At 41.9% G+C, this 26,126-nt stretch overlaps 1 protein-coding gene across 1 annotated transcript in view; it reads right to left on the minus strand.

Moving 5' to 3' along the window:
* Window positions 1-7,608: 7,608 nt before the first annotated feature.
* Window positions 7,609-26,126, minus strand: part of ece2a (endothelin converting enzyme 2a) — a 74,142-nt gene continuing 55,624 nt past the window's right edge. Inside the window, exon 4 of the mRNA XM_084546485.1 lies at window positions 7,609-8,288. Coding sequence (XP_084402611.1) covers window positions 7,998-8,288 — 291 coding nt within the window. The 3' untranslated portion in view covers window positions 7,609-7,997. The remainder of the gene's footprint in view (window positions 8,289-26,126) is intronic.

Here is a 26,126-nt window from a genome sequence, read left to right on the forward strand (position 1 = left end):
CAAACTCTACTAAACACAGGAGACTCATTGTATGTAAAAAGAAATTACCATATATCCGAGAATGGTGCAATGTTAATATTTTCTGTAGTAGAACCCCATTTGTTTTGGCACTTAAACAGCATTAGGCCACAGATTAAACCCTCTTCTTCTTCTTCTTCTTGCATTACCCATCAGTGGTTAAAGGTGCAGAATGGCACCTTCATGTAGCTTCTTTACACCTGCACATATCTTTATTTCCTCTATTTGGTTTGCATTTACAAATGCTCAGATATCTACAGAGGCCAGCTGAGAAAAAAAAGCAGAGATTATAGTAAATGTTTTAAATAATAGTCATGATAATTGATGGGGAGAAAAAAAAAGCTTTCTATAATCGGGTTCATCTTAATTTTGCGACTATTTTGTGTTTCGTCCTCGATGAATTTGAAGTTTTTCTCCATCTTTTTGCATGAAGTGTCACTCCGGTGCCAACACAGGTGCCACCGCTCTTACCCTGGCACGCTTCTTTTTAACGAAAAGTCATATTTGTATTTTTATATCTAAATATTTGTTATTTAAATTATATGCTAGTCTATCGTCTTACAATTCATCAACAGAAATATTTGTACTTCAGAGAGGATATACAGAAGGAGACTAGGCTTCATAGAGGCAAATCTTAAGATTTTTTTGGTTTCGGTGGACTGGTCTCACTCTATATCAGACGTCGGACGTTTTTTAAGGACTAACTGAATGTGTCTGGGGTTTTTGCACACATCAATGTTAAACTATTATTAAGAAATCGTATACTGTGACTTGAGCTTCGTTGATGAATTTGTTAGAAAATGGCAGTTTTAGAGTATATTGCACTGTTTACGAGTATCCTCAAATAACACGTCGTTATTTGACCGATTTTGGACATTTTTTTGTTTTTTAATTCTGTTTTATTTTGTACCATTATTTTAACGAAACTGGATATTGGTTTGTTGTGCATGAAACCTTAATATTTTCAATAATGAAACATTGTTTTATGAAGCAAAAAAGCAACAAAAATGTCATGACATTCTAAGAATGAGTCATTGTATATTACGATGCCATTTTCACTGTATTTGGTGAATTAATAAATGGTGAAAGAAAATGTTAATGTGATTCTTTGATGTGGCTTTTGTTCCGAGACGTTCGGGGAAGACAATAACAAACAATAAGCTGGCACTGGAGAAACCTGGGCTCAGGCTGTGAATGAAACTGAATAAGAAAGCAGAGAGCACACCATCTCACCAATGAAAAACGATCGCCCTTTAAACGAACACAATACATAATATGTTGCGGTACTGGAAAGTAAAAGGCCTCTGCAGTCCCTGGAATCAGTAGCCATCACTTCAGTGATTGTAAATACTGATCCTTAATTAAAGAGTGGGGGAAGAAACAGAACAGTGATCCATCTGTTAAGCTGTTAAACAGCTCTGTGCTGGTCTACACGAGTGAATCCATTAAATCACGGACCCCTGGGGAGCCACGATTGACCACATGATCATCTATCAGAGCCTGGCTGTACACTGTCCTCATACAGTAGCTCTACCGCAGCTTTCACACACGCTTCATCATGTGGAGAGGCTTTCAACTCAGGCTGCAGATGTGCTGTGGTTCATCTATCCATTCATCGTACCCTCCTGGAAGATTGCATGATCTATTTGCTGAACAGCATTTGATAGAAGAGATAACTCTCTGGTGAATCAAATCAATAGAAGTCTTAATTGTCTAATATTTTATCTTCTCTTCATATCAACCATTTGTAAAGGTAAACACTGAAGTATTTATTCCTTCTTTTAGCACGTCCTAGGGTTTCTGACACACTCTTTCCTTTTGGTAATTTCAAAAGAACCAACTGAGGTAGTGGCATGTACCCCTGCTTGTGAATCACTTTTGTTTTTTTTTTTACACCAGGAAACCTGTGAAGGAGGAAAGAAAAGGGTGAAGATTACTGTACTACAATGTTTGTCAGCAGTGACAGTCAGGAAATTGTGTCAGCTGATATCACCAGTCTTCCAGCTGCGGTACACAAGCCCCCGAACAACATTGATAACAGCTCAGTAAAAATAAATTTCCTTGTAATGACGCTAGAATTTTCCAGGAACTCGTTTGAGATAAATGACAGATTTTATCAGTCTCAAAAAAACATCTACAGTAAGGGGACGCTATAATAAGCTACATGCTCTGACAACAACACACCAGCACGGATCCACGTATTGTTCTGCACGTCGCTCTAATAAAAGAACATCAACAAAGTGTAACCGTCCGCATTCCCATCAGCCGGGTTATTGACTGTCCTGATAACATCAGCGCTGCACTGAATGAACAAATAGGGCTATTGATCATGTTGTTGTGGATGTCGTGTGTGTGGGGCTGTCTGAAGCCATGGGCAATTACACAATTCACAGTAATGGGCAGCGCTGGGAGGCCCTGGAACCGGACAGACATATATGGGCAAATCCACGCCCCTCGCTCTGTCACGTCTGTGTACAAGTGACATTTACTGTAAGTCACTCAAAAGTCCTGCTGGCAGTAGTGCTGAAGATCTTCCTTTGACATTTTAAGATTTGTACACAGATGTGTAATAATTCATGTTCAGGAACTGCACAGAATATAATGACTACAACAATTCACAGTGGATAGATGTAGACTATCAGTTATCACATCTAGAGTCCTTAGAGAGAAATTTGCTAATGCACAATGAGAAAGAAACACTTTAGAGTATAAGTCATCACAGCACCAAAAAAAACATCCTCCAAAATGATCATACAGTTGAATCACCACCTTTGTGAAGCTGTCACTGAAAATTATAATGGTCATGAAGGTCATGAAGGTTGAAGATTTAGTGCAGGACTATTACATTAGCATCTCTTGGCGAATTAGTGCATATCAGCTGCAATGTCATGGGTGTATCAAATACCATAAAGGTCTGTAACATGTTTGCTCCACCTGACAGAATTAAGGAGTATGTTTAGTAAACTGTCATTTGCTAAGTATTTAATTCTTTGATAATCAAATCAAAGTTTGTGTCTTTGTGGGTGTTATTATTACATTTGTCCCATAAGGATGAACTTTCTAGAAGTGATTAACCATGTAACCCTTCAAGAAAAAAGGAAGGAGGTTGGTTAACACATTATTTTTAAATACCTCAAAGGTTTTTATAACTGAGTGAAAAAAAAAAAATCTAATGTATGTTCCTAATTATTTATCTCTGTACAGTAAAAATGAAGCTATTGGCTGTTTGCTTAGTTTAGTAGAAACCTTGGAAACAGCTAACACGAAGCAACAGATTTGCTACCGACAGCTCTACTACAGCTCACATGATCAGAACATGATAAAAATTGAACGTGTAGCCCAAACCATTGTGGACAAAACCAGGCTGACAGCGTTGTCATGCTAAGGTAAGCTTGGGAAAGTGAGTTTTCCAACCCTCGTGTGTAAGGCATCCTGGGTTTATCCAAATATTAAACTATAACTAAAGGCAACTGGACTTGTTGAGTTTCTATCTGTCTACATGTATATATGTAAAAACTAATTCATGTTTTTATAATCAAACCCCTTATTCTCTGTGGGAAAGCACCTTGTTTATTCATTTATTCTGTGTTATGTTTTTTGAACAGAAATCCAAAGTAGTCATTTCTGTTAACAGCTTCTGATGAGTAATGCAGTCATCATCCTGCAGCTCTGAAGGTCGGAGCTAAGTCGACTTGGAGTTGTAAGTGTAACACAGGTTGACCTGGAATATGGTGTGGAAGTGCAGGCCACAGTGGAGTTAACACATACTGTATGTGCCACAGATGCCTCCCCGATGAACGAGCACAAGAAGACAGGACTGAAATACAAACATAAACAAACTGCAGGCATCGATGCGTGTAGTACGGATAGGCCGCTGTAAATGTCACTGTAACCTCCGCTGTCATGTCTCAAATACACAAACGCCACTTTCGCCCCATCCTGAGTGGACATCCATTAATATTCCTCCTACTGTTATATAACCCTGCCATGCAATATACGATGCCATTATTCTGCCCCAGGAGACATGGACAGATATACAGTACTGTCAAAAGCAGCAGCGGAGCTTCCTCTTAATGCATCTGAAGCAAATGTACCTTTCCTCCTTCCCTCTATTCTGTCTCTTCATACGCAGCTGACTTTAGGTGAAAGGAAAATAACAAGACATCTAGACAACAACAGTAAATGTTAAAGGTTAAAGTTGAACCAGACAGACCTCTATGACCTTGAAGGTGAAGGGTAGTTGAGCTAGTATGGCTATTAGCAAGTTATCCGCTAAAATGTCTACAGCTAGCTGACCATGAGAAGAATCACACAGCAGGCTGACTCCCAAGCTTTAATGCATTTCCTCGTTGGTTTAGAGAGTTTCATGATTTTTTTAAGAGCAATTGTGTTCTCCAGTGATTAGCTTTTTACAAAACAGACAAGATAACAGCCTAATGTACAGCCTGCTAATGCATTTGACATATATCTAGAAGTCGCATAACCTGCACAATCCCACCGTTATGCATACCAACCACGGAAGGCTTGGGTAAAAGTTTTACAGTCTGCTTTTGTTTGCCCATCTTCCAAATAAATCTATTACACTAACTCTGGGGCTTGTTTAAAATATGCATGACTGCGTGACTGTTCATTTTTCTTGCACACCCTCGCTTGTTTTTATTAATGCTGCTGCACTCCCAGATCTCAGCAGTCAACTTGGTGAGTGAGATGTAACCAACGGGAATGACGGACAAAACTTTAAAACACGGTAATTTAAGATTACGTGGCTGTTCTGTAAAATCGTGCAGAGGACCTTTTGACTTGCATGATCCCTCACGTAACACCCACCCATCAGATCACTGAGGGCAGAAATGATACTTCCAGAGAGGACAGGGCAGTAGTCGAGAAGAAAAGTGATTGAGAGGGTAACAGAGAGAGCGCGAGAGAGGCATTGAGCATGCAGTAGATTAGTGTAGTTGCTGCCCTTGGGCAACAGAGCGTGGAGGACAATTAGCAGCAGGAGAGACGATTCTGGCTCAGTTTTCTCACACACACACACACATAATAACACAGCCTGAGATACCTGGTTAACACAGGTGATCAGTTGAAGAAAAAAAGTCCAGAAGGCATCCTATGCTGAAGATAAAGTGTCAGCCTCTCCTTGGTGAGGCTTGTACACTGCTCTGTGGTTATATAACATGAGTCCAGTCAAGTTAAATCTCACTGTCAGGGTATTTGCCATTGCACACAGAGCTGAAAATGGAATTCAAGGACAGTTCAATTTTATTCATATATTGACACAATGAATAAAAACTAAAGTCCAGACGAGGAACAAGTTTAGAAAATTGCATCATGCAGAAAGGACCCACTTCCGTCCACCCAGAGAGTGGAGAATCTATCAAATGTTTTTATGTCACAGCACTGCAGTGTGGCTGGTTTCCCACCCACAGCCTCTGTCATCAATATCAAAACCGCTGCCATTTAATAGAAGCACCCTCCTGCCTGCCACCCTGCCAGGCTGTACCTAAACCCTCCAGCTCAGGTAGTCGGGCCATAGCATCTATTTGTCACCATGGAAACCAGAGGGCTAGCTGGATCAATCCAACAGGTTTTACTCAAGTGTGGTAAAGTCACGACTCTTTCAGTACAAAAGACGTGAAAAATGTAATTTGTACGTCTTCTTAAAATGTCATCCTTAAGTAGTTGGGTAGGTAGTTTCACCATGACGTCCATTTAGCAGCTGTTTTCTATTGTATATCCTTCAGCAGATGGTGTTTGTCCAGTTACCTTTAGAACTGAACGCTGCAGAAAAGCTCCTAAGCCAGCATTAAAGCAAAGGAAGGGAATAAACACTGTGATGCCTAAACGCTGTTACTATGCCAAGCTAAAAGCTAACTACCTGCAACCAAGCCTGACTACCAGAGAGTGCACTTTTAATGTTAGTTAAAACATGTCAGCTGACCGTGGTTGCGAGGCTAATGTTAGCTGTCCTGTTCTGCTCTTTATTGGATTTGGAGATGATCCAGCTACCCCCAACTAAAGTTGGCAGTGATAGTGCCAACACATCGGTGGATCCACATCCTAAATCACAAACTGAAAAGAATCAGGACGATGAAGGAAGGTTTAACGGTTTAGCTTCAGAAGCCGTGGATGATAACTTGAAAGTAGCCTTCAAGACGTCTTTTATGAGACTCTAGACATTTTCAAACAGGTGGAATCAGTCGATCCCATGACACATGAGGAATCTCACTCTGCTCAGGAAGATTGTACGTCAAAAGCTTCAGACCAAGCTCAATAACAAATCTTGCGGACAGGTTGTTTACTCAACACCAAATCTACAGTTGAGCAACCACCATCCAGCAGAAAATTGTGGAAGGAAAGAAGAGCCATCTGAAAAATCACACACCTTTTTTTTTTTCTTCCAAGTCTTAAAAATAGGCAGTAATTAGATCTCAGTGGAGAATTAAAAATAAATGATTTCTACTTTATTAATGTGGTCCCCCCTCCAGTCACCAGCCTTCCTGTCTGTCTGGCTCTCTCTCCCCTCTCTAGTCTATATTTAAGCAGCAGAAAGCACAGGACCCGGGAATCATATCATGTGTCTGCAACAAATAACACGCAGGGTGAGCCGTTACTTGCATGTACACGTGTATGTGCTAACACACAGATTTAGCGTGCTTGACGGGCGCGTCAAACACGGCAGCTTTTGTTTGGCATCTACAGAGGACGTAGGACAGATTAAGACAAACCCAACAGAGGCCGAGACTCTGACTGACACAGTGATAGACTATAACTCTGAATTTACATGCAGGCTGCTGCTGGTGGCATGTACTGAGTCTAGACACGCCAGTTCATCAAATTGCGTGACACGGACAGACCCGTACTGCAGAGACTCCTGAAATACACTGAGATGGAACATTACATTACACTGGTTTATAAATGATAAAAAGTTTCTATTATGAACGGAGCTAGAACAGAAGATGATAGCAGCACAGACAGAAGAGGAACCACTATGAGTCATGGCTAACTTAGCTACCAATCTTTTCCAAATCTTTCACAATTAAACAGGACCTTATAAATGACACGATAGCAAAAATGTATACAGTATGAAGCAAAATGGCTTTTCATTTGTTAACTGGATAGTTGGCTGCAGCATGTCTACTGATGGAGGTTTTACTTTATTATTAAATGTCAAGTCTGTTCAACATCTGTGAAGATTTTCCGTCATCCTGGTCTTGGTATATCTGAGCGTCAGTACAGTCATTGTACGTAGACATGTCTTTGTTTTAACTTTAGCTTAGATATGGAATGTGAATGATGTTAACTCTGCGCCAAAACACTGTCTGACAGCAGGCTTCAGGCAACATCAGCAGCGCAAGTACAACGGGAGATATAGGAAAGGTAGATGACAGCACTGTTGAAGTTTGTTTCATGAACAAATCAGTTCAGATTAGGACAGAAACAAATCCCTCATTTTTTAAAACAATTTGTACTAGCAAGTAGAAATATCGACCATATTGGCAACTAACTTGAAATGGCACGTCAAGTTGAAGCATCCCACTGGTCTTGGGAAATGTCAGCGAGGGAATGAAAACTATGGTCAAACACGGGGAGAGTACAACACAGTCACATTTAATAAAAAATTATGTATTTCTGCACATTAGTGTCACTGTAGTCCATGATATCTGCTCTTTTCAGGTCTTGTCAAGTCTTTTCTTGCCTTCCAATCAAACACAGTGTTGGCAGATGATCCCATCTTCTTCACACATGGCATCATCCTCTCTACAGATCTCATGGTACCATCAGTCACACTGACCACAGCACTCCCAATCTTGCCAGTTTTCTACTTCCTCTATATAACTACAAATGATGTTTATAAATTTAAAAATCGACTGTACATCCAGCAAGTTGTTGATTTTGAATGTCGCAGTTTGAGTTTTTGTTTGCGAGGGCGGAGATGGAAAGAAATCTTAGGGATAATGTATTCCTAAGATATATTCTTACACGTCAATATTTGACAGGAAATCTTCCTTATCTTCATCCTGTGTTGTGGTGGCTCTTGTAGGCAGAGATTCAGTTTCCTGTTGTAGCTTCTTCTCCAGAGCTGCATCTTCAGGGCTAAGCTCCTCTCCTTTGGTCATTACAAACACAAAATACTGAAATCCCTCTCCATAGCTGAGATGTTTGATGGACCAGTTGTACTCAGAGCGAGCGTAGAAGCGTTTCCTGAAGAAGGGCTGGGCAAAGGTAACGGAGACAAACCGTCCTCCAGGTTTTAAACAGCGACTAATCTAAGAGAAGAACAAAGAAAAAGCAGGAGAAGAGTATTAGGATCCACACCGTCATAATTACCAACCCCACCAAAACCATCAGCCCTCGTTTCCCAGTGAACAACCAGATCAACAGAAATATTTGAGAATCTCTGTTTTTGTAACTTTATTCATTGAGATCCTGCACTGTAGACAAGACAGAGCTATGGGGTGAAAGAGGGATATGCACTACACCGTCAAAACATTTCTGCACATTTAAAATGCTTTCCCCCCCTAAATAAATGCTTGCAGGTGATACTTTCACTACAACTTGAGTATTACTTTTGTAGCTCTGGAATCTGGACATAGATAGTAGACCAGATAGTTGACCAGGTGGAAATAAAAGTCTAATTGTTTGATGTGACGCCTAAAGCTGGAATTAGGCTTCTACTGACTGAACCAGGGCTGCTGGGATATGTGTTTTTAGATGTTTATGCCCTAGTTTATGTTTTTGTTTTCCCCACTTGGCGGCTGTTGAAAAAGCCAATCAGGTTGCTTGTCTGCACCTTATTGCACAAGATTTGGCAGGTGTCTATGAGTCTCTTGAGACGTTTACGTGCATCTTCAGTTAAAGTGTTAAGACTGACCTGCGGGTTTGTTTAAAAACTGTATAACCAACTGAATGATATTTTGCCCCATCCGTTGCTGCATTATGAAACCTCAGCAATTACTTTGGCAAGTACAATGTTATCATCACAGATGACTGGAGCTTTGAAAATAAAACCCGAGTTGTGATAAATCATAGTTTTCCTCAGGCAATGTTGTGGAAGAAGCAATCTTCTAAATTAAATCCAAATCTGAGTCATAAAATCTCTCTGGCTACTTGTTCTTTGTTATAAACCATGAGATTAAATCCCCCTCCCGTGTCACAGACCACCACTTCTGAACATCTGTCAAAGACCGAATTATCTCAAGCTGTCATCTCCCCAAACAGGTACATGCATTAAACCACTGTAAACCAAAGCAGACGCTTTAGGCTCTGAGCTGCTCGGTCCGTGGTGCCTGCTGCTCAGCCATGCGGTCTGATAACATGGCGTGGCAGCATGAAAACTGCCAGGGTCCCTTCATATGAATAATTGTTGCTCTGGCTCCCACACCAAGCCAGTGTGTTTATCCACGTGTGCATCAAGACACGGAAAGATTCATAAGAGGACGACCAAGCTAAGGCAAGTGTTTACACACATACACAGAGAATATGAAAACTGACACAAACACACATTAGTTAGACTTTGGCTGTGAATTTCTCCAGAGACAGAAGCGTGTGTGGGAGTGAAGGAACAGAATCTGCAGAACACCGAGCAGTGAGCAACAAAGTTTTTGAATTTCATACAGCATGTCAACGGGGTAAACATATTGTCTTAATACACTGCTGGACAATAAATTAAGGTATACAGCAAATGTTACAAGTAATTAGTAATGACTAATTCTCAGTTGTGGACTTTATAGAGGACCTGCAAAATGATTACAGCATTTAAATGGGAATGACTTCCCTAAGGACAGTGCTGGAAAAAAAAGCAATGAAACAGTGTACCAAATCATTGTTCTAACAACAGTGACATTTCAAATCAATCTGTCCATAGCCAGCCTCAATGTGCACGAAAATGCATGTCAGCAAAGACTCAAAGAGGATAACACGGATTATTGCAGTCTGATAAAAAAAACTACACTGTGGTGAACAGAAAACCTATGGCAACATAAAAAACCACAGATGGTGCTGACTTCATCTGCGGCTCCCATTTAAGATTTCAGACGTAAGCCTAACCCTTTATGGATTCACAAAGAACAGAAAATTAAGGCTTACAATGTTCAATGGCCAGTTCTGGTTTAAGCTAATGTTATCTAAAAGATAGAATCTAATAGTTACCTTTGAAAATATGAAATAAATAAGCAAAGACAATAAAGATCAAAGATTTCTAAGATTTCTCACATCTTTCTGACATTACTTATGAACTAGAAACTTGAAATTTAATGGTTCACATTAGTACCTTGAACCTCACCTCTGTAAATTCTCATACAGATACACTGATCTGCCACAACATTAAAACCACTGACAGGATAAGTAAATAACATTGACCATCTTGTGACAATACAAGGTTCTGCTCGGAAACCATTGGACCTGACATTCATGTGGATGTTACTTAGACATATACCACCCACCTAGACCAGACTGGGTACCCCCACCCCATAGCAATGACACTCCGTGATGGCAGCAGCCATCCCCAGCAGGATGCAGCCTGACAGACACACACACAAAACTCAATGAAAGTTGAAAAACAACACAAGGTGTTGACCTGGCCTCCAAATTTACTAGATCCCAGACTGATCAAGTATCTGTGGGATGCACTGGAACAAGCCTGATCCACAGAGGCCCCCACTGACAACTTCTGTTGCCAGACACCACAGGACACCCTCAGAAGGTCCATGGGCCATGAGTCATGAGTCACAACTGTTTTGGAGGCACAAGGTAGACCTACACAATATTAGGAAGGTGGTCATAAATAATGTCTGATCGGTGTATAATGCATGTTTTTCACATTAACACATTAGAACAACTCTGTAAACAAACACCACCTACTGATAAAGACCAACAGATATGTGTGACATAGCTAAGTGTACCTTGAGGACTGAACACAGTCCAAATCTAAACATCTAAAAGTTCTTCTAAAGAATAATTCTGAGCCAATTCATAAAGCACTAATGCTCTACACTATAGACAATCTAGATGCATCGCGAGTTACTGCATAGTCTCTCTGGGTGGCTTCATGCCTGGCCTCTGAGAGCAGAGAAGCTGGTGCTGAGCTCACGTGTGACTGTCATGAAAGCTGGGATGGTGAAGTCATGCAGCCAGGACCGAGTGGCTGCAGCCCGTACAGTAAGCTGTGGCGGAATACAGCAGCTTCCCCCTACACTGTTGGGGTCTTTGGGGAGAAGAGCCGCTCTGAGACGAGCACGTGTATCACAGCTCTTCTCACATGATTCATCTCCACCAGCCACCAGCAAGAACATGAATTATTCACTCTCCACTGTGACACGAGAGAAAAAGGCGAGAGGAACGGTGGCGGGGCTGCTGGATATGGGATAAAATATGTAATATAATGCACAGTAACAGGAAAGTGAAGGGTGATCTAGATCAGGGAGGGCCACACACAATGAAGAGAAGGCTAAGAGAGAAGTATGGTTGTCATAAAACATGGAGAGAGTCATATATATTTTTTTACCTTTCCAGATTTCTACTACTTCTCTCTATTAAATGTTGGGGGAATAATCATGTTGTGCTGAAAAGAACAATACTTCACCTCCTCCAGGCTAAACATTTGTTGTGGTTGTCACCATGTGATGAATACAGAATTCAGTGAAGCACTTACACGTCTAAAAAACAAGCAGAACGTGTGAAGACTTTGTGTCCCACACACAAAAGGAAGTCCAGGATGTCTTGATACTAGCTCAGCTCAAACAGAGAGAAAGACGGTGGAATAAGTGACAACTGCAATGAACTAAATGAAAATACATCCAACAACTCATTGAAACACGCTGTCACCTACGAGTGTTGTATATATGAAATAGGTCGTCTCCATTGTTTGTCCATTGTTTGTACTAAACTGCCTTAGAAACTCCAGGACCATCCTCTCTGGCCCTCACACACGGTTGTAGTGTCCAATCTAGATGACTGTGGCAACTTAGACGTTATTTGTAATTTCACCAGACTATCTGCAGAGCATTTCAGATGAGTCTCAGAAGCGGTTCTCTGCTCTGTGACGCTAAACATTTGCGGCAAGTCCACTTTTGACGCCTCAAGTTGCACAGATCAGATTACGGGGGCAAGAAGTCAGAGACAGCATAAAACATCTTGTGCGATACGCAGTCGTGCATCGCATCAAATATGCAAGCATTCTCCGTAGAAGCACAATAGATATGTGGATGAAAGTATTTAAAAGTCGTTCATAGCTGGACTTGACTTCATGTGTTGGATGCAGTTTATCCATTGTAGCTTGCAGATTTCCATTTAAAGAAAATCACTTTATATTACGACAGTTTCTTGTCAGATAACTTAAAGTCAAAGCACAGTAGCGGAGCCCTCCAGAGGTTTTCGCTGAATGACTAAACCACAGTTAACAAGTGCATCATCCTGACTTCAGGACCGCTTCAGCCATTATTCATGACACGGAGATGTATGTGTGCGCTCTCCGTAGCTGTGCGGTGTAACTCCAGAGCTTTATGTCACAGGCGACTGGAGGACTGATGTTATTGCAATTTGAGACAACACTCTAGCAGTAGTGTATCACTGTAAGACTGATTGTTTGACAGCTTGCTAAAATGAGTCCTACATCACATTATGCCATCACACTTTATTTGTTTGCAGGACACATTGCTGACCCAGATTCTCACACTCAGCATGGGCCTGGATGTATACACACATACACTGAAAAAATCCTTTTGAGGAGGAGGAGGATGCATGGAGTGAGTCATATTTAGACATATCCTGTATGCAGATTAGCTTATGTGCTATGACAACAGCTGTGATACTATGTAATTGATACATATGAGGTCAGTTCTTCAGGTTGAGGAGATATGAAACGTATTTAAAACAACACACACAGTTACTCAACAGGTGGGTGAAGGCTCATCGGGTGTTATGCCAAAACACATGGAGGAGCAAAACTGCATCTGTTTTCAATCCATCCACTCTCTGTTAGACATCTGTAAGCTGATCCCAAGTGGGACATAGGATTCCTCCAAGAGGACAAGGGAAACCACTCTGTTAGTGGCCATCTTCACACACTCTACTGAAACGATTCCCTAGCAGACACACACACACACACGGTTTTTCTGATACACAAACACATACACAAGGACACGTGGCGTCATTGGCCCGTTCTGAATTATTCAGTGTGGTGGTGGAAGCTTGTGTGTAAGTGACCTGACCTGTCTTGAGTGTACGGCAACAAAGAGGAAATATGAGAACCGGACTTAAGTTTCCCATGAGAATTCCCAGGTAACCCCACTGACACTTTAACATGAGTTACACTACTGGAAGGAACAAATCGAGTGTGTTCTTTAAATTAAAGGAACATTCGATTATGTTCAGTATCTTTGCAGCTTTGTTAAATACAAGATGGTTTCCCTTATTTCCACTTGCTTATTTGCAATGCACTGACATTTTGAAAGTGTACCACGCTACCGCTAGGCTCAAGGCCGGCAACTTAGCGTGATGTGTAAATAAGAAGAGTCAGTAATGTCAGCTGTGACTGGATGGGTGTAAGTACGATGTGATGCATGTTGGAGGGTACAACAAACCAAACAAAGGAACAGGCAGAGAGAGAGCGAGACACTGAAAAGGGCCGCCTTTCATGTCCTTCTAGAGACCAAGCCCACGTGGGCAGGTACATGCAGCAGACCATCCCAGCTCCACCTGCAAGCCAGCATCAAACAAATGAAGAGAGTGGGAGGGATCGTCACAACCATTAGCTGAATAATGCTGGAGATGTTGGTTGGCCTGTTCATGGTCCCCAGGAGATGAATCCTACTGACTTTGGTAATCCCCTAACATTTCATCAAGCGTCACCAGAAGCTCAAAGTTGCTACTTTATCCCGTGTAACACCAAAGCATCAACTAAATTGATTGCCGCCAAATTTTGTACACAGATTGATGGTTTCCAGAGGATGCATCGTACTCTACGATTAACAACTGTCAATCTAAGATTTATGACCTTCAAAATGAATGACGTTATTATCAGCTCCATTTTAAGTTTAGGGCTAATGAGTAAATACTAGAATGAACAATAAAATGGTTAAAGATATCTGTATTCTTTTGTTTTAAAGGGAGCCTAACATCTAAAGTCTTAATCATTAAAGATATATATATATATATATATATATATATATTTATATATATATATTTTATGTATAATAATTACAAAATGAGTTTAGTAGACGTGACCCAAACAGTCCAGGTACTGGGAGGAAAGCGATGAACTTGTTTAAACCTTTGAAATATTAACTTTGTATATGTCAGTCCAAGTTCCTGCCTGACCTTTCCACATTAGTCAGAGAGAAGATAAGCTGCCGATCCAAGGAGAATGACATTTCATCTTCTCAGTAGTCCCTCTCTCTCTCTGTGTCTCTCTCTCTCTCTCTCTGTCCAGGTGTTACATCCTCAATGTCTCCTATTCGCTGCTTTGTCTTTCTGTCCTCAAGAGACCGCAATATTATAGTGCATCCTGTGTCATCTCCATTTCCTCCTTTCTGAGCTCGGTTTGCCTAAAGATACTGTACATGAGATAACTGACTGTCTCCGGTGGCCAGATGAGGACAGAGTGGCGGGTGGTCACTGCAGGACCTTGCCGTTATGTAATCTGGGTTGATCTGAGATGGAAAAGGAAAGGCTGTGGCTCCTGAGGCGACAGGTCCAACAATATCTAAGATGATTTGCGGTAGTTCACTACAACAATTCAATTCAAGGAAAAGCAATTAAAAAGTAAATCTATCGGGAAAACGAAAACAAGAAATATGAGTTCTGAAGCGTCTGTTTTTATTAAATTCTCGGGTTACGTAATGTTATCTCACAGATCCCCTTGCTAAAAACACTGACTACTGTGACATGAATTTCATAATAAGTCAAAAACAACAAAAAGTTATTTGATTCTCTTCTTCCTCTTTTCCTGTGCTCATGTTTCTCCTCGTTATTAAGAAAGTAAATCTGGGGCATGACCTTGTAAGTGGACATTTTTTTTAATATGGTTGATAAAATTAATATATTGTAATTTTGTGTTATTCCTAATCTTGTATGTCTGAGGAAACTGCTGACATTCCCAAAGGCCTCATGTTGCCATTACACCTTAGCATTCCCTGCAATGTAGGCAGTAATATTAGGAAGGTGGTCGTAATGTTATGCCTGATCAGTGTATGTGGGGCCCACATTAGGCATAACATTATGACCACCTTCCTTATATTGTGCAGGTCTCCCTTGTGCCTCAGAAATAGTTGCGAGTCATCAGAGAATGGACATGGGCCTTCTGGGGGTGTCCTGTGGTGTCTGGCAACAGAATGTTGTTAGTGGGGGTCTTTGGGTCCTATGGGTTGAGGGGAGGGGCCTCTGTGGATCAGGCTTGTTCCAGTGCATCCCACAGTTACTTGATCAGTTTGGGATCTAATGAATTTGGAGGCCAGGTCAACACCTTGTGCTGTTTTTCAATTTTTTTGAGTTGTTCCTAAACCGTTTTTGTGTGTGTGTCTGTGTCATGACTGTAAACGTGTGATATATCTTGTCCCATTGTGGAAGAGGATGCAGCATCCAGGACGCCTCACGACATCCAAACAATAAGACATCAGTCTACACAGAGACGTCTGTAGTGTATTTTAGAGTGCTGACCCATAGTGGCCCAAAGCAAGTTAATCCATTTTGTGGCTTATGATGATCACCTGAGTCAGACTCACTCGCTCCTGCAGACTACCAAAGTGATCAGCTAGCTCTTTATCTTATGCCGTGTTCACCCTACATATAGAAAAACAAGCTACAATTCATTTTCAGTTGAAGCCAGCAACGTGAAGTGTCTAACTGATGCCCAACTCTTGATTCTGCACGACATGCTACGTATCAAAGTTGAGCTGGCTTTAACTTCTTTCGATGTTCCAGTGACGTGACATGTCGACCAATCAAAAGCATTTGATGACTCACACATTGACAGCATTTGAGCAACACTTTCAGAGAGTTGTGAGAGGGTCTCTGGTCCCACTTGGCTATTTTGAAACTTGTAAAGCTTGTAGTGTGAACACAGAATTAGCTTGAGGTTAAAGGCTGCATTAGGTGCTACTAGCATAACACAGCTGAATCTCTGACCGCATAGTGGGTAATGAAGGAATCAGAAGAGCATGCAGAAAAAAAATAAACTTACATTTTCTAGGTCTAGGTGCATTGTCTGTGGTTCTGCTTCTGCCACATCGAAGTTTTTTTAAATCTCAAATGACTGGCTTGCTTAGAAAAAAAAAGACTGTCTGTTCCAACCTGATGATGGAAGCTGAAGTATGGGGGAGGTTTAGTGAGGGGTGAGTAGAGGCAGAGGTGGTGGTGCTTTGTGTGTGTGTGTGTGTGTGCTCCCCCACTTCACTGTGGGTGAGGTGGTGCTGATCAGTGAGTAGAGACAACAGCACCGTGCTATCTCTGGACAGCAGACCTGTACGGACCACAGCAGACTGTCTCCTTCAGCGATACTGTACACCCACACTCAAAACAAAACAAAGCACACACACGCCAACACACACACACACACACTGGTATATTTTGTTCAGCTGTTAAACATGCACGACTTGAAGTGGGGCAAAGAAAAGAGCAGCGAGGAGGTGCACTTTTTATTTAGGTCATATTTTCTTATCATATTTTATAAATTTCCTCCCATCTTCTCTGCGCTTGTTTACTGGTATCATGTAGCTCTGCAGACCCCCTCCCTGCAGCTCCCCCCTCCCTGAAGGAATGTGCATCTGAAATTAACCACCTCTCTTCCTTTCCATTTCACCTCAACCGTAGCCTGCAGCCAAGCATGTGGATGGCAGAAACGTGTAAACGTCTCCAGGAAACGAAGAGGGGAGTGGGTGAGAAGAGCATGGAGAAAAGGAGGAGAGAGAGAATAAAGACAGAAGGGGAGGGGGGCTTAACATGGGTCTCCTAACAAAGCAAATCTGCTCTTCTGCTCTTCCCTCCAGGGGTGCAACAGCCTGCTTTGTTTCCTTCATCCCTCCATTCCTGATTTAGCCCTCCTTTTTTCGTCGTCTTCTCCCTCCAAGCTCTAGCCTTAAAGAGCCAACTGTGCAAATGCTATAAGGCACCATCTGCCCTAAAGACGCTTCATTATGGGCGTGTGCGAGCAGAGATTTACTTAAACGAGTGGGCTGCTGCTGAATAAGCAAAGTGTCCTCCTCAGAAACAAGTTCAAAAAGAGAAGCCACACTTAATTTTACAAAAAGAGCAGATCTTTCTAACTCAAGGTGACCCATCTAACAAGTGCAAAACAGCACAACAGAACATGCATGACTCTAATTGCACATTTAAATTTAGACAGACCCATATTCTCACCGGAAGACTTACAGTAGTTAGAATATTGATGGATAACAGGGGAAACGTGACAGCGTTGGATTTCCCCTCCCCATCCTCCCCTCCACCCTCTCTCATTCCCTGCCTCTTCCCTTTTACACACCCACCTTTCCTCCTCCGAACTTCCTCTCCTCACCCCATCTCCTCCGCCCACTGACTACACAGATAAATTATACATCAAAAACCTTCGCTTCTTTTCTCTTCTCTCCTTCTACATCTATACACCCATGGCGTGCCAGGAAAAAAAACTGCTTGTTTGTGCTTGTGTGTGTGTTTACATATAAGCTCGTGAAGCATTGCTGATTCAAAATGGAGATTTCTGGGCCTGACACCTTTCCTTATGTCTTTTTCTGATATACATCTGAGTACGCGCTGTGTGGGCTACTGTAGGAAGACAACAACATCCCGCCTTTCGAATAGGCGCATCTCTCCCTCTCTCTCTCACCTTGCGTTACCATGGAGACAAAAGTTTTTTGCGCTGGTCACAGTAATGTATGTAGGTCAGGACGGGACAGCTCCTCTCAAAACAATAACACCAGGCAGCAGAGCGGTGAAATTCACGCCTTCATTAGACAAAGAGGGAACGTGAGAAAGTTCTGATAATGAGCAGCATCAATACAAGAAAAAATGCCCAAAGAGCGCAGGAGTACACCGAGTGTTAGCTGTGGAAATAAATGTCAACATTGCTATGGGACTTGAGGCTTTTACAGTGTACTGACAAGCACAAAATGTGTGCTTCTCCGCAGCCTTATTAGAGTGACAGCATAAGCTCAGTATAGACAAAGAACTACAGGTTTTTGACACTAAATGTAGCTCTGAAATGGGTCACTACAAAGTGCTTCTTCAATAAGAAGGCTGTGGTGAGGTTGTTTCCCTTAAAATGAGGGGAAACTCTAGTCTTCAGGCTAATTTGGCATGCTGTGAGATGCAATCTCAGTGTTAGTGTGTGCAAGCGCACAGACCCCTGTCTAACCGATCAGCATCCTTACATTCAGTCACCACTTTCTTCCCTCGTGGCAATCGGGTATGCCGAGCTAAAATTAAAATCCCTCTTTCTTCTCTTTTCATCAAAAATAACCGTCTCTGGCTTTTATCTCTACTTTCTTCTTTATCTCTCCTGCTCCCTCTCGCCGCCGCCGCCTCCTCACCCTTTCTGCCTTCCCTTCTCCACTGGGGAGCAAAAAGAGGTACGCTTTAATTACTGAACTACTTTTCACACCGGTGGAGGAAGACAGAGACACACTTCAGACACCCACACTCACCCACTGTCATCCTCTCAGCATCCCTGCACCGCCTTTCATGCTCTCCGATGCGCGTGTGAACATTTGCTTATGTTTAATCTGAGAAAGATTTTCTCTAAAAATTCCCTATCCATTGCCACAGGTACAAAGCGGCATAGCACTGCGGTCAAATATGCTAAATTAATTAAGTGATGTTTGCTATTCTTGGCTCAGTGTGATGAAAAAACATGATGCAGACTTTGTGAAAAACTTTGTACAGGAAGGGAAGCCACAGAGTCAGCGAATGTGTAATTAATAAACTCATCTGCCTTTCAGAGCAGTTTTAAAAAAAAAACTGAAACTCAGAGGAATAAGAGCAGCTGGGAAACTGGAGCAAAACGTGAGTAGCTGGTACAGTGACATGTTTGGCTAAGAAGCAAGCAGAGGAAGAGGAGGGAGGGTGTTCCCCTCTTTTGCTTTTGGCTCAATCCCTTTCACACCCACTGTGCATCTGTTCTCTTGGTCTCTAAATCTACCTTTTACACCCAGGGACTCTTATTACAATTATCCAGCCTCCCTTGCACTTATATGTAATTATCCATTAAGTTCTCGTGGGTAGACTTTCATCAGCATCAGTCAGCGAAACAGCCATTCTCGGTTTAGTAACACTAAAAACAACTTAGCACGGCAGCTAGAGCAATACCAGTTTATATGATTAATTAAACACTTTTTATTTTTATTCCACGAGCTGCCAGACAGAAACACAAAAGTCAATCAGCACTGATATACCGTACGTACACTGTGGACAAACCAAGAGCCAGAACAACCACATCAATAAAGTCTCCTTTTTAATGGCGAGCCGGAGATAAAAAGCTTGGCAGCAGCTGGAGAAGCAGGGAGACACAGAAAGAGAAGCAGAGCCGGAAGGAGGCAGAAAAGGAAGTAAAATGGGCCAGTGTGTCTGGCTGCTGAAGGGGTCTCCCCCGGGACGAGTAAGGGGGACAGGACAGCCGGGCGGAGGTTCCCGCAGCACACTAACACAGTCCGGTCTATTCAATGGGCCAGTAGCACAGGGAAGCCGCTTAAATCTGGAGTTAGCTAAATGTTTCAAGACAACGCTGGCACCTGTTCCACAATCATACTACCAGTACTTCATGGCTGTCACCCTGAAGGTGTTTGATGACCTACAGAAAGTGGAGGAATGCTTTCTCTGTTGCTTTCACTTTAACCTTTTTTGAGACTACCTCCAGTAACTTTGTTTCCACCTCAGTAAACATAAAGCTGAGGCTGAGGAGGTGGAGCAGGTAGTCTTTTAAACTCAGGGATGATCTCCAACCGCTCCTGATCGCATCTCACACTGTTCTTGAGCAAAATTGAACTTCAGATTGCTCCTGGAAGTTAGACCAGCGCCTTGCATGTCAGTGCTTTGGAGACGATTGGATAATTCACCACCTCATCCCTAAATGCTTTTGCTCTTGTTAAACTGAAAAATACAGAAAAAAATCTGCCGATGTCGGACTGTTGGCGAGCGTCTGTGGCCCAAGTTTTTTTTTGGTGTGTCCCGCACCATTTCCACTGGCTGGACCCCTGTCAGCAGCTTTATAGCAGATTCAGCATCTTGAATCGCCAGGTGAATTAACTCAGCATGATTTAGGAGAGGCCAGCTGTGTACAACGTTTTGCAGCTCTTCCTTGTTTCCTAGCCTCCCAGCTAATAGCAGCTCTTCTGGTTTCTCCTTTTGATGGACGAATAACGATTACGGCCACTTGCAAGGATGAAATGTTATTTTCTTTCACACAGGCACAGAATGTATGCGGCAGCTTGCCATAGGCTACAGTCTTTGCGGTGTGTTCAGATGCAACTTTGTTTGCAGCATCTCTCCTTCTATTCTGCTTTTATTATTTTGCAGCACTTGTGTAAACACAACAACTGTGGTCAGTTCCATTCCCCCTTTAAAACTGGCTGTAGACAGGAGAAACCCTTGGCTCATGGACTTCAATTTGAAATAGAGTGTAATCTGGTGTGAGCACATACACAGTGTAGTTTCTGATCACTTAATGGTTGATGGATCAGTTAACAATACATTTAAGATGTCAGAGAAATCCCAGTGACGAGTCAGTTTATCACGTTTGGCTAGAAGACACCGGTGCATTTATGCTGTCCTTCACTTGTTCACATAACAGTACTGGTTTATTTTCAAGCACCACAGAGCACAGGAGGGATCCTCAACATAAGCCAAATGTTTATGAATAAACTGAGTGACTGTAGAGAGAGGTAGAGGTTGAAAACTTGTCTACTGCACAGGACTGCTGCAGGATGTAGGCAGGCCAGTTTCCATAACAACGAGAAAAAATGATTAAAAATCCAAACAACTTTAACAAACTTATTCTTGAAGCTCATCTGCAAGTCTACTCATTTATTTGGTTTCCGTGATTATAGACAGATCATAATTTAACTGCGGACTAAGTTGATCGCTCCTTAAGCAAAACTCGATGCAGATATTAGTCACTGCCTCCTCGTCACGGCTACTTGAATTTGTTCCAGCTTCAACAGTTGTGTTTAGTCTGCCTGTTAATAAATAATGTCACATCAGCTGTTCCAGATGCAGTGTGCCAGCAAATGATTATTTTGCTTTTAATTTTAATTCCCAATAAGGGAATAAAATCTACTTGCATGTCCAGACTAAAGTACTTGGGCAGTTACATACTGGTTGTAATTTGAGCCTAACAGTATAAATCAATATAAAAAGATGTGTGGGATCACCTTTTGATACTTGGCCACTAAATGTTTCATGGACAGCTGTGTGCTGTTTTAGTTTGTGCACATGAGGTGAGTATGAAGACTACAAAGGTTGACCATGCAAATGAAGACTACATTAATCTGACTTAAAAAAGACATCAAAAGAAACCATTTGCGTTCACTCTAAAAACTCTGGTACACAAGAACTAGCAATCTGAAAACAGGAATACTAGTCTAGCCTATTACGTCTAACCCATAATCTGAATTCACATTAAGAATCAGGACAAGGGCGAGAGACACACACTTACAAGGTTTTTCCACTTTATATCTGTGTTAGTGTTTTGGGCCAGTGATGTCATGTGAGCATTGTTTTGGGCCTCAAGCCCCAAATGTTTTGAGCGCCACTCAACACTATTGTCTGTGTTACAGTATGTGTCAAGGCTGGGAGCTGTGTGTTGATGTCAGAAGACAGAAGGAGCCAATTAGTGTCAAAAGCCGCAGACTGCAACCTTTTTATTGGGCAGCGTGGAGTCACTTGAGAGTAAGAGGACAGTCTTAAGAGAATAACCACAACGATGGTGAGTTAACTAATATTGTTCAAGTGTTGAGTGGTGCTTGAGCAAATATTTGGGATTTATAAATTAAGTGTATGCAAATGATTGAAAACCCATGTCTGTCTGGAAGAGGGACAAATCCCTAGAAACTACAGCAGCAGCTATACAGCGAAGCTAAAGCTAAGGGAACCACTGTTTATTCCTCAGGCATGGAAAAGTGTGTAATAACTGCTTAAATTTAGAGGCATATGTGTCTGACTTGGGTCTCCATTCTTGGATAAAGATAAAGCGTCTTCAAATTTCCTCTGATCTGGACAACGCAGCAATTATCTCTCAGCACTGTCTGGATTTACAGTAAGACAGAACTGCTATTCCTTCTTTCCTGACATAACAGCTCTCCACACAAAACCAAGCCGAGACTCATTAAGCACTAAATCACAAAACTCTTCTTTAACTGTGGCTCTACTGTCTCATTATGCAGTAAGAGCACCAGACAAGTGTTGGAGCGAGGCGAGGCCAGGCGGGCTGAGCTGCAGAAGGGAACAAGTGATGGGTTTGAGCTCAGCGTAGTGTGACTCTACTATATGTGAGGGAGGAGAGGTGCAACTGAAAATACATTAAAACAGTGATGAGTACAGAGAGAGTGGGAGAAGCAGAAAATGGTGGTTGAAATTGTAGACCACAAAGGATCAAATCAATCCTCCCTTTGTCGTTTTCTGCACCGCCTGACGAGGCTTAACACTCAGTTACTCATACATGTGTACTATTTATGTGTATGAATATGCTGTATGTGTCTGTATATGTTTCAATATACAGCATAGTGCAAATGCTGCAGATAATAGAACTGTCAAAACCAATCAGACCCCTCCCTGTTGGTGCAACTGATCTAAGCAATACCAATAATACGGCGCACACATACTTTTAAAACAACTACATTCAAATAGCACTTTATGGCAACGTACTATGCCTGTACTCGTAGAATATAGGGTTACAAATATGTAACCGACATGCGCAGTAGACACAGTAGTGCTTCTCCTGTCTGCTTGGCCAACCGTCAACAGAAGAAGAGGAAGGCAGACGGCAGTAGGCAGGTTAGCTGGCTGTAAACGAGAATCCTCTGGCTCAGAGAAGTGTTGCTGTGTTTTGCTGACATTTTAAATATTATAATTTTTATTGGTGTATATAGCTATTAGAAAAAATTATTGGTATTATCTCCTTTATATTTGATCAAACTGACTGTTCAAGTGTTTTCCTCAGAAACATCAATCTAACTACTAATCCATAGCAGCTCAAGAGTACCCACAATGCAAAAGGACAACAAGACCATATAATATATAAAACAATTAAAAGGCACTCTCTGTCAACACTGCTGTTGTAGTGAGATATACTGTACCTGGCATCTTTCCAACGAGGGAGTCTGTGAACAGAGTCTGCCCCGAGGCAAACAACGTTTACTGGAGGAGGGTGGACGGCTCCAAAAGAGAGTTGGCTTCATTCTGACATCTCATACTGATGGCTCTGCTGGCAATGCCAAGCCATAAAGTACAGCACTCTAGGCAGCCGACGTTCAAACACACTCTTTAGTGTCAGTAAAGACACCTGGGATTGTTAACATGCAAGGAACAGCAGACGGATGCATGAAGTTTAGGTGAAGCACTGAACAGAGTGGCAGGGGAACGGTGATTGACTGACTACTGGCAGACTGTTGCAGCTCGCAGGTGTTTTCTATTTCCACCTGCTTGGACCGGACTCACACAGTGAGTAGAGTAGCAGTCGCTGTAGGAGCTGATGTTGAAATGACTTGAGGGGGACTGAGTCATCGGCGATGAGGCTTTAATCCAAATTTAACAGCCAGAGGAATTCCCTAACTGTTGTACAGCAGCATCAGTACTGACAGTCTATAACGGCAACAAAAAAACAACAGATTATGACTAAAATGGGAAGATGCTGCAGAGCTGGGAGGTGCTCTCTCAAAAACCCACATGCTAACTCACAGCGATCCTAATATTCAGCTAGCTTGGTTAGCAAGCAAACACTGCTGAAGTAGATCAACAGGGTGCTGACCCACCATCAGAAAAGACATGATCATAAACAGATATATTATCAGAACAGAAACATTTAATTTTCTCTTCAAGGGCAACACACGCTGCGTGTGTGAATGAACGACATGTCAAAACACGCATTAGTCATGAACAGCTTTTAGTCTTTGGTTTTGGAATACATAAGTAAAACTACAATATAAAAAAAACACGAGGCAATCATAATTATCTATTCACACAGTGACACATAATTCGTACCCTTCATCTGGAAATCAATTGGAAAGGGGCTGGTATTGTTGGTAAAAGTCAGGAAACTGCAGAGATTTGACCTAAATTTATATCCCCCTTTCATTTCTACATGCCATTCTAGACATTTAAATACTAAACACGTGCTGCTGACTATGAATTATGAGAAGTGTACATTATGATGATTGTGGGGACACAAGTCTTTGAGTCAAATCCTGCCCTGATGACCTTTTTCCAAAAAAATACATGCCAGTTAAGATGTATCTGAGGCCTCAATACAGATGTGTTGATTTACACTACAATTCACACAGGAAGGAGTTGGGAAAAGCATGGCCTGTTGTATTTTAGAACTATACTTTCTTTTTTTGGTATTCCTACTTTCTCTCATTATCACATACACATCAATACTACGGTTTTGATGACTTATATAACGTAGGAACTCTTTACTCTGTTGAGTATCTTTAATTTAAATTATAACTGGGAAGAAGAAGATGAAAACTTTTAATGGTACACAAGCTGTGCGGTTGTGCGTTTTTAATAAGATCTGAATAAGCTTTTGGATGAAATATGAAGCTGACTATTTGTGTTTAACATAATGCTACAAGATGCTACATCTAAATGCAGAAAAATCACACTTAGGTTGCAGCTCTCTATTGACCCTATTGAGCAGTTATTACCCTTATTTCTTGTCCTGTGTCCTGTGCATGTCCAGTCGGACTGGATTCGAACCTAGAACTTTCTCGCTGTGAGGCATCAGTGCTAACCACCACGCCACTGTGCCGGCCTGGCCTGCTCTGCTCTGCCCTGCCCTGCCCTAACCCCCTACCAATATCTCTGACAAGTTTCAAGTCTGTGCTGTCTACCTTGAGCAAATCTAAAAAATGACTGGCTGTCTAGAAGGAAAGAAAAGTGGTTCAGCTTAGGTAATGACTAACAGTAATGTAAAGTATACATACATCATAGTTGACTGCTGATTTAATCCAAATTAATTTAAAAATCAGCTGATATGAGCGCTATGGTACAAAGATTCCTCAAGTTTGGTTGACTACATGTTTTCATAGTTGCATGTTGGCTTGATTTTCACGGACGGTAATGACAAACAACATCAAGAGTGATTTTCCCAGAGCTAATCCCAAAGGGGACTGAACAAATCCCTTCACATCTTGCCACCGGCATCAAAGCCGTTGCGAGTAACACTACACATCAAAGCCTGAAACGAGTAGAAAAAAAAAGAAACTGCCTGCAAGCTGAGCGCCTATGAAAAATCAAATCCACCTCATTCCTAACCACAGCAAACAATCAAATGCTCAGTGCTGGGCTGCTTTGTCCAACCTTAAAATGTCACATTTAATTCAACAGACACTCTGTAGGGTTCTGACTTGTGCAAGTGCCGGTGAACTGTTGCTATTATTTGGGAGCTATTTTTGTGCCAGCCGTCGATCCTACAGGCAGAATATGCAGCTTGGAGGCTGCTACAGCAGCGTCTAGTCACGTGTCCCAAACCAGGTCAGCTACAGCATTAGAGAGTGGGCTGAAGCTCGCCCACTTACGTCTCCTCAGACCCTCCATCTTTTATTATAAATGGGAAGAAGAAGATGAAAACTTTTAACGGTAAACAAGCTTTCCAGGTTGTGTGGTTTGAATAGGATCCGAATAAGGTTTCGGATAAATATGAAGCTGACTATTTGCGTTTATGTTACAAGATGCTACATGTAAAGACAGAAAAACCACATTTAGGTTGTAGCAGGAACTGATACCACCTCAGCAGCAGGCGCAACACAGTCGCTCCATCACCCTGTCACACCTTCTGTTTGTTTGTGCTCTGCTTATCCATCACTCCCTTTGCAGTCCGTCTCTCTCTCTCTCTCCATCTTATCGAAGACTGGATGAGTTCTTGGATTCAAGAAGCTGTGATTGTTTTGTGAAAATTCAACGCG

Source organism: Chelon labrosus, assembly GCF_963514085.1.
Source record: "Chelon labrosus genome assembly, chromosome: 6".
Taxonomy (NCBI): Eukaryota; Metazoa; Chordata; class Actinopteri; order Mugiliformes; family Mugilidae; genus Chelon; species Chelon labrosus.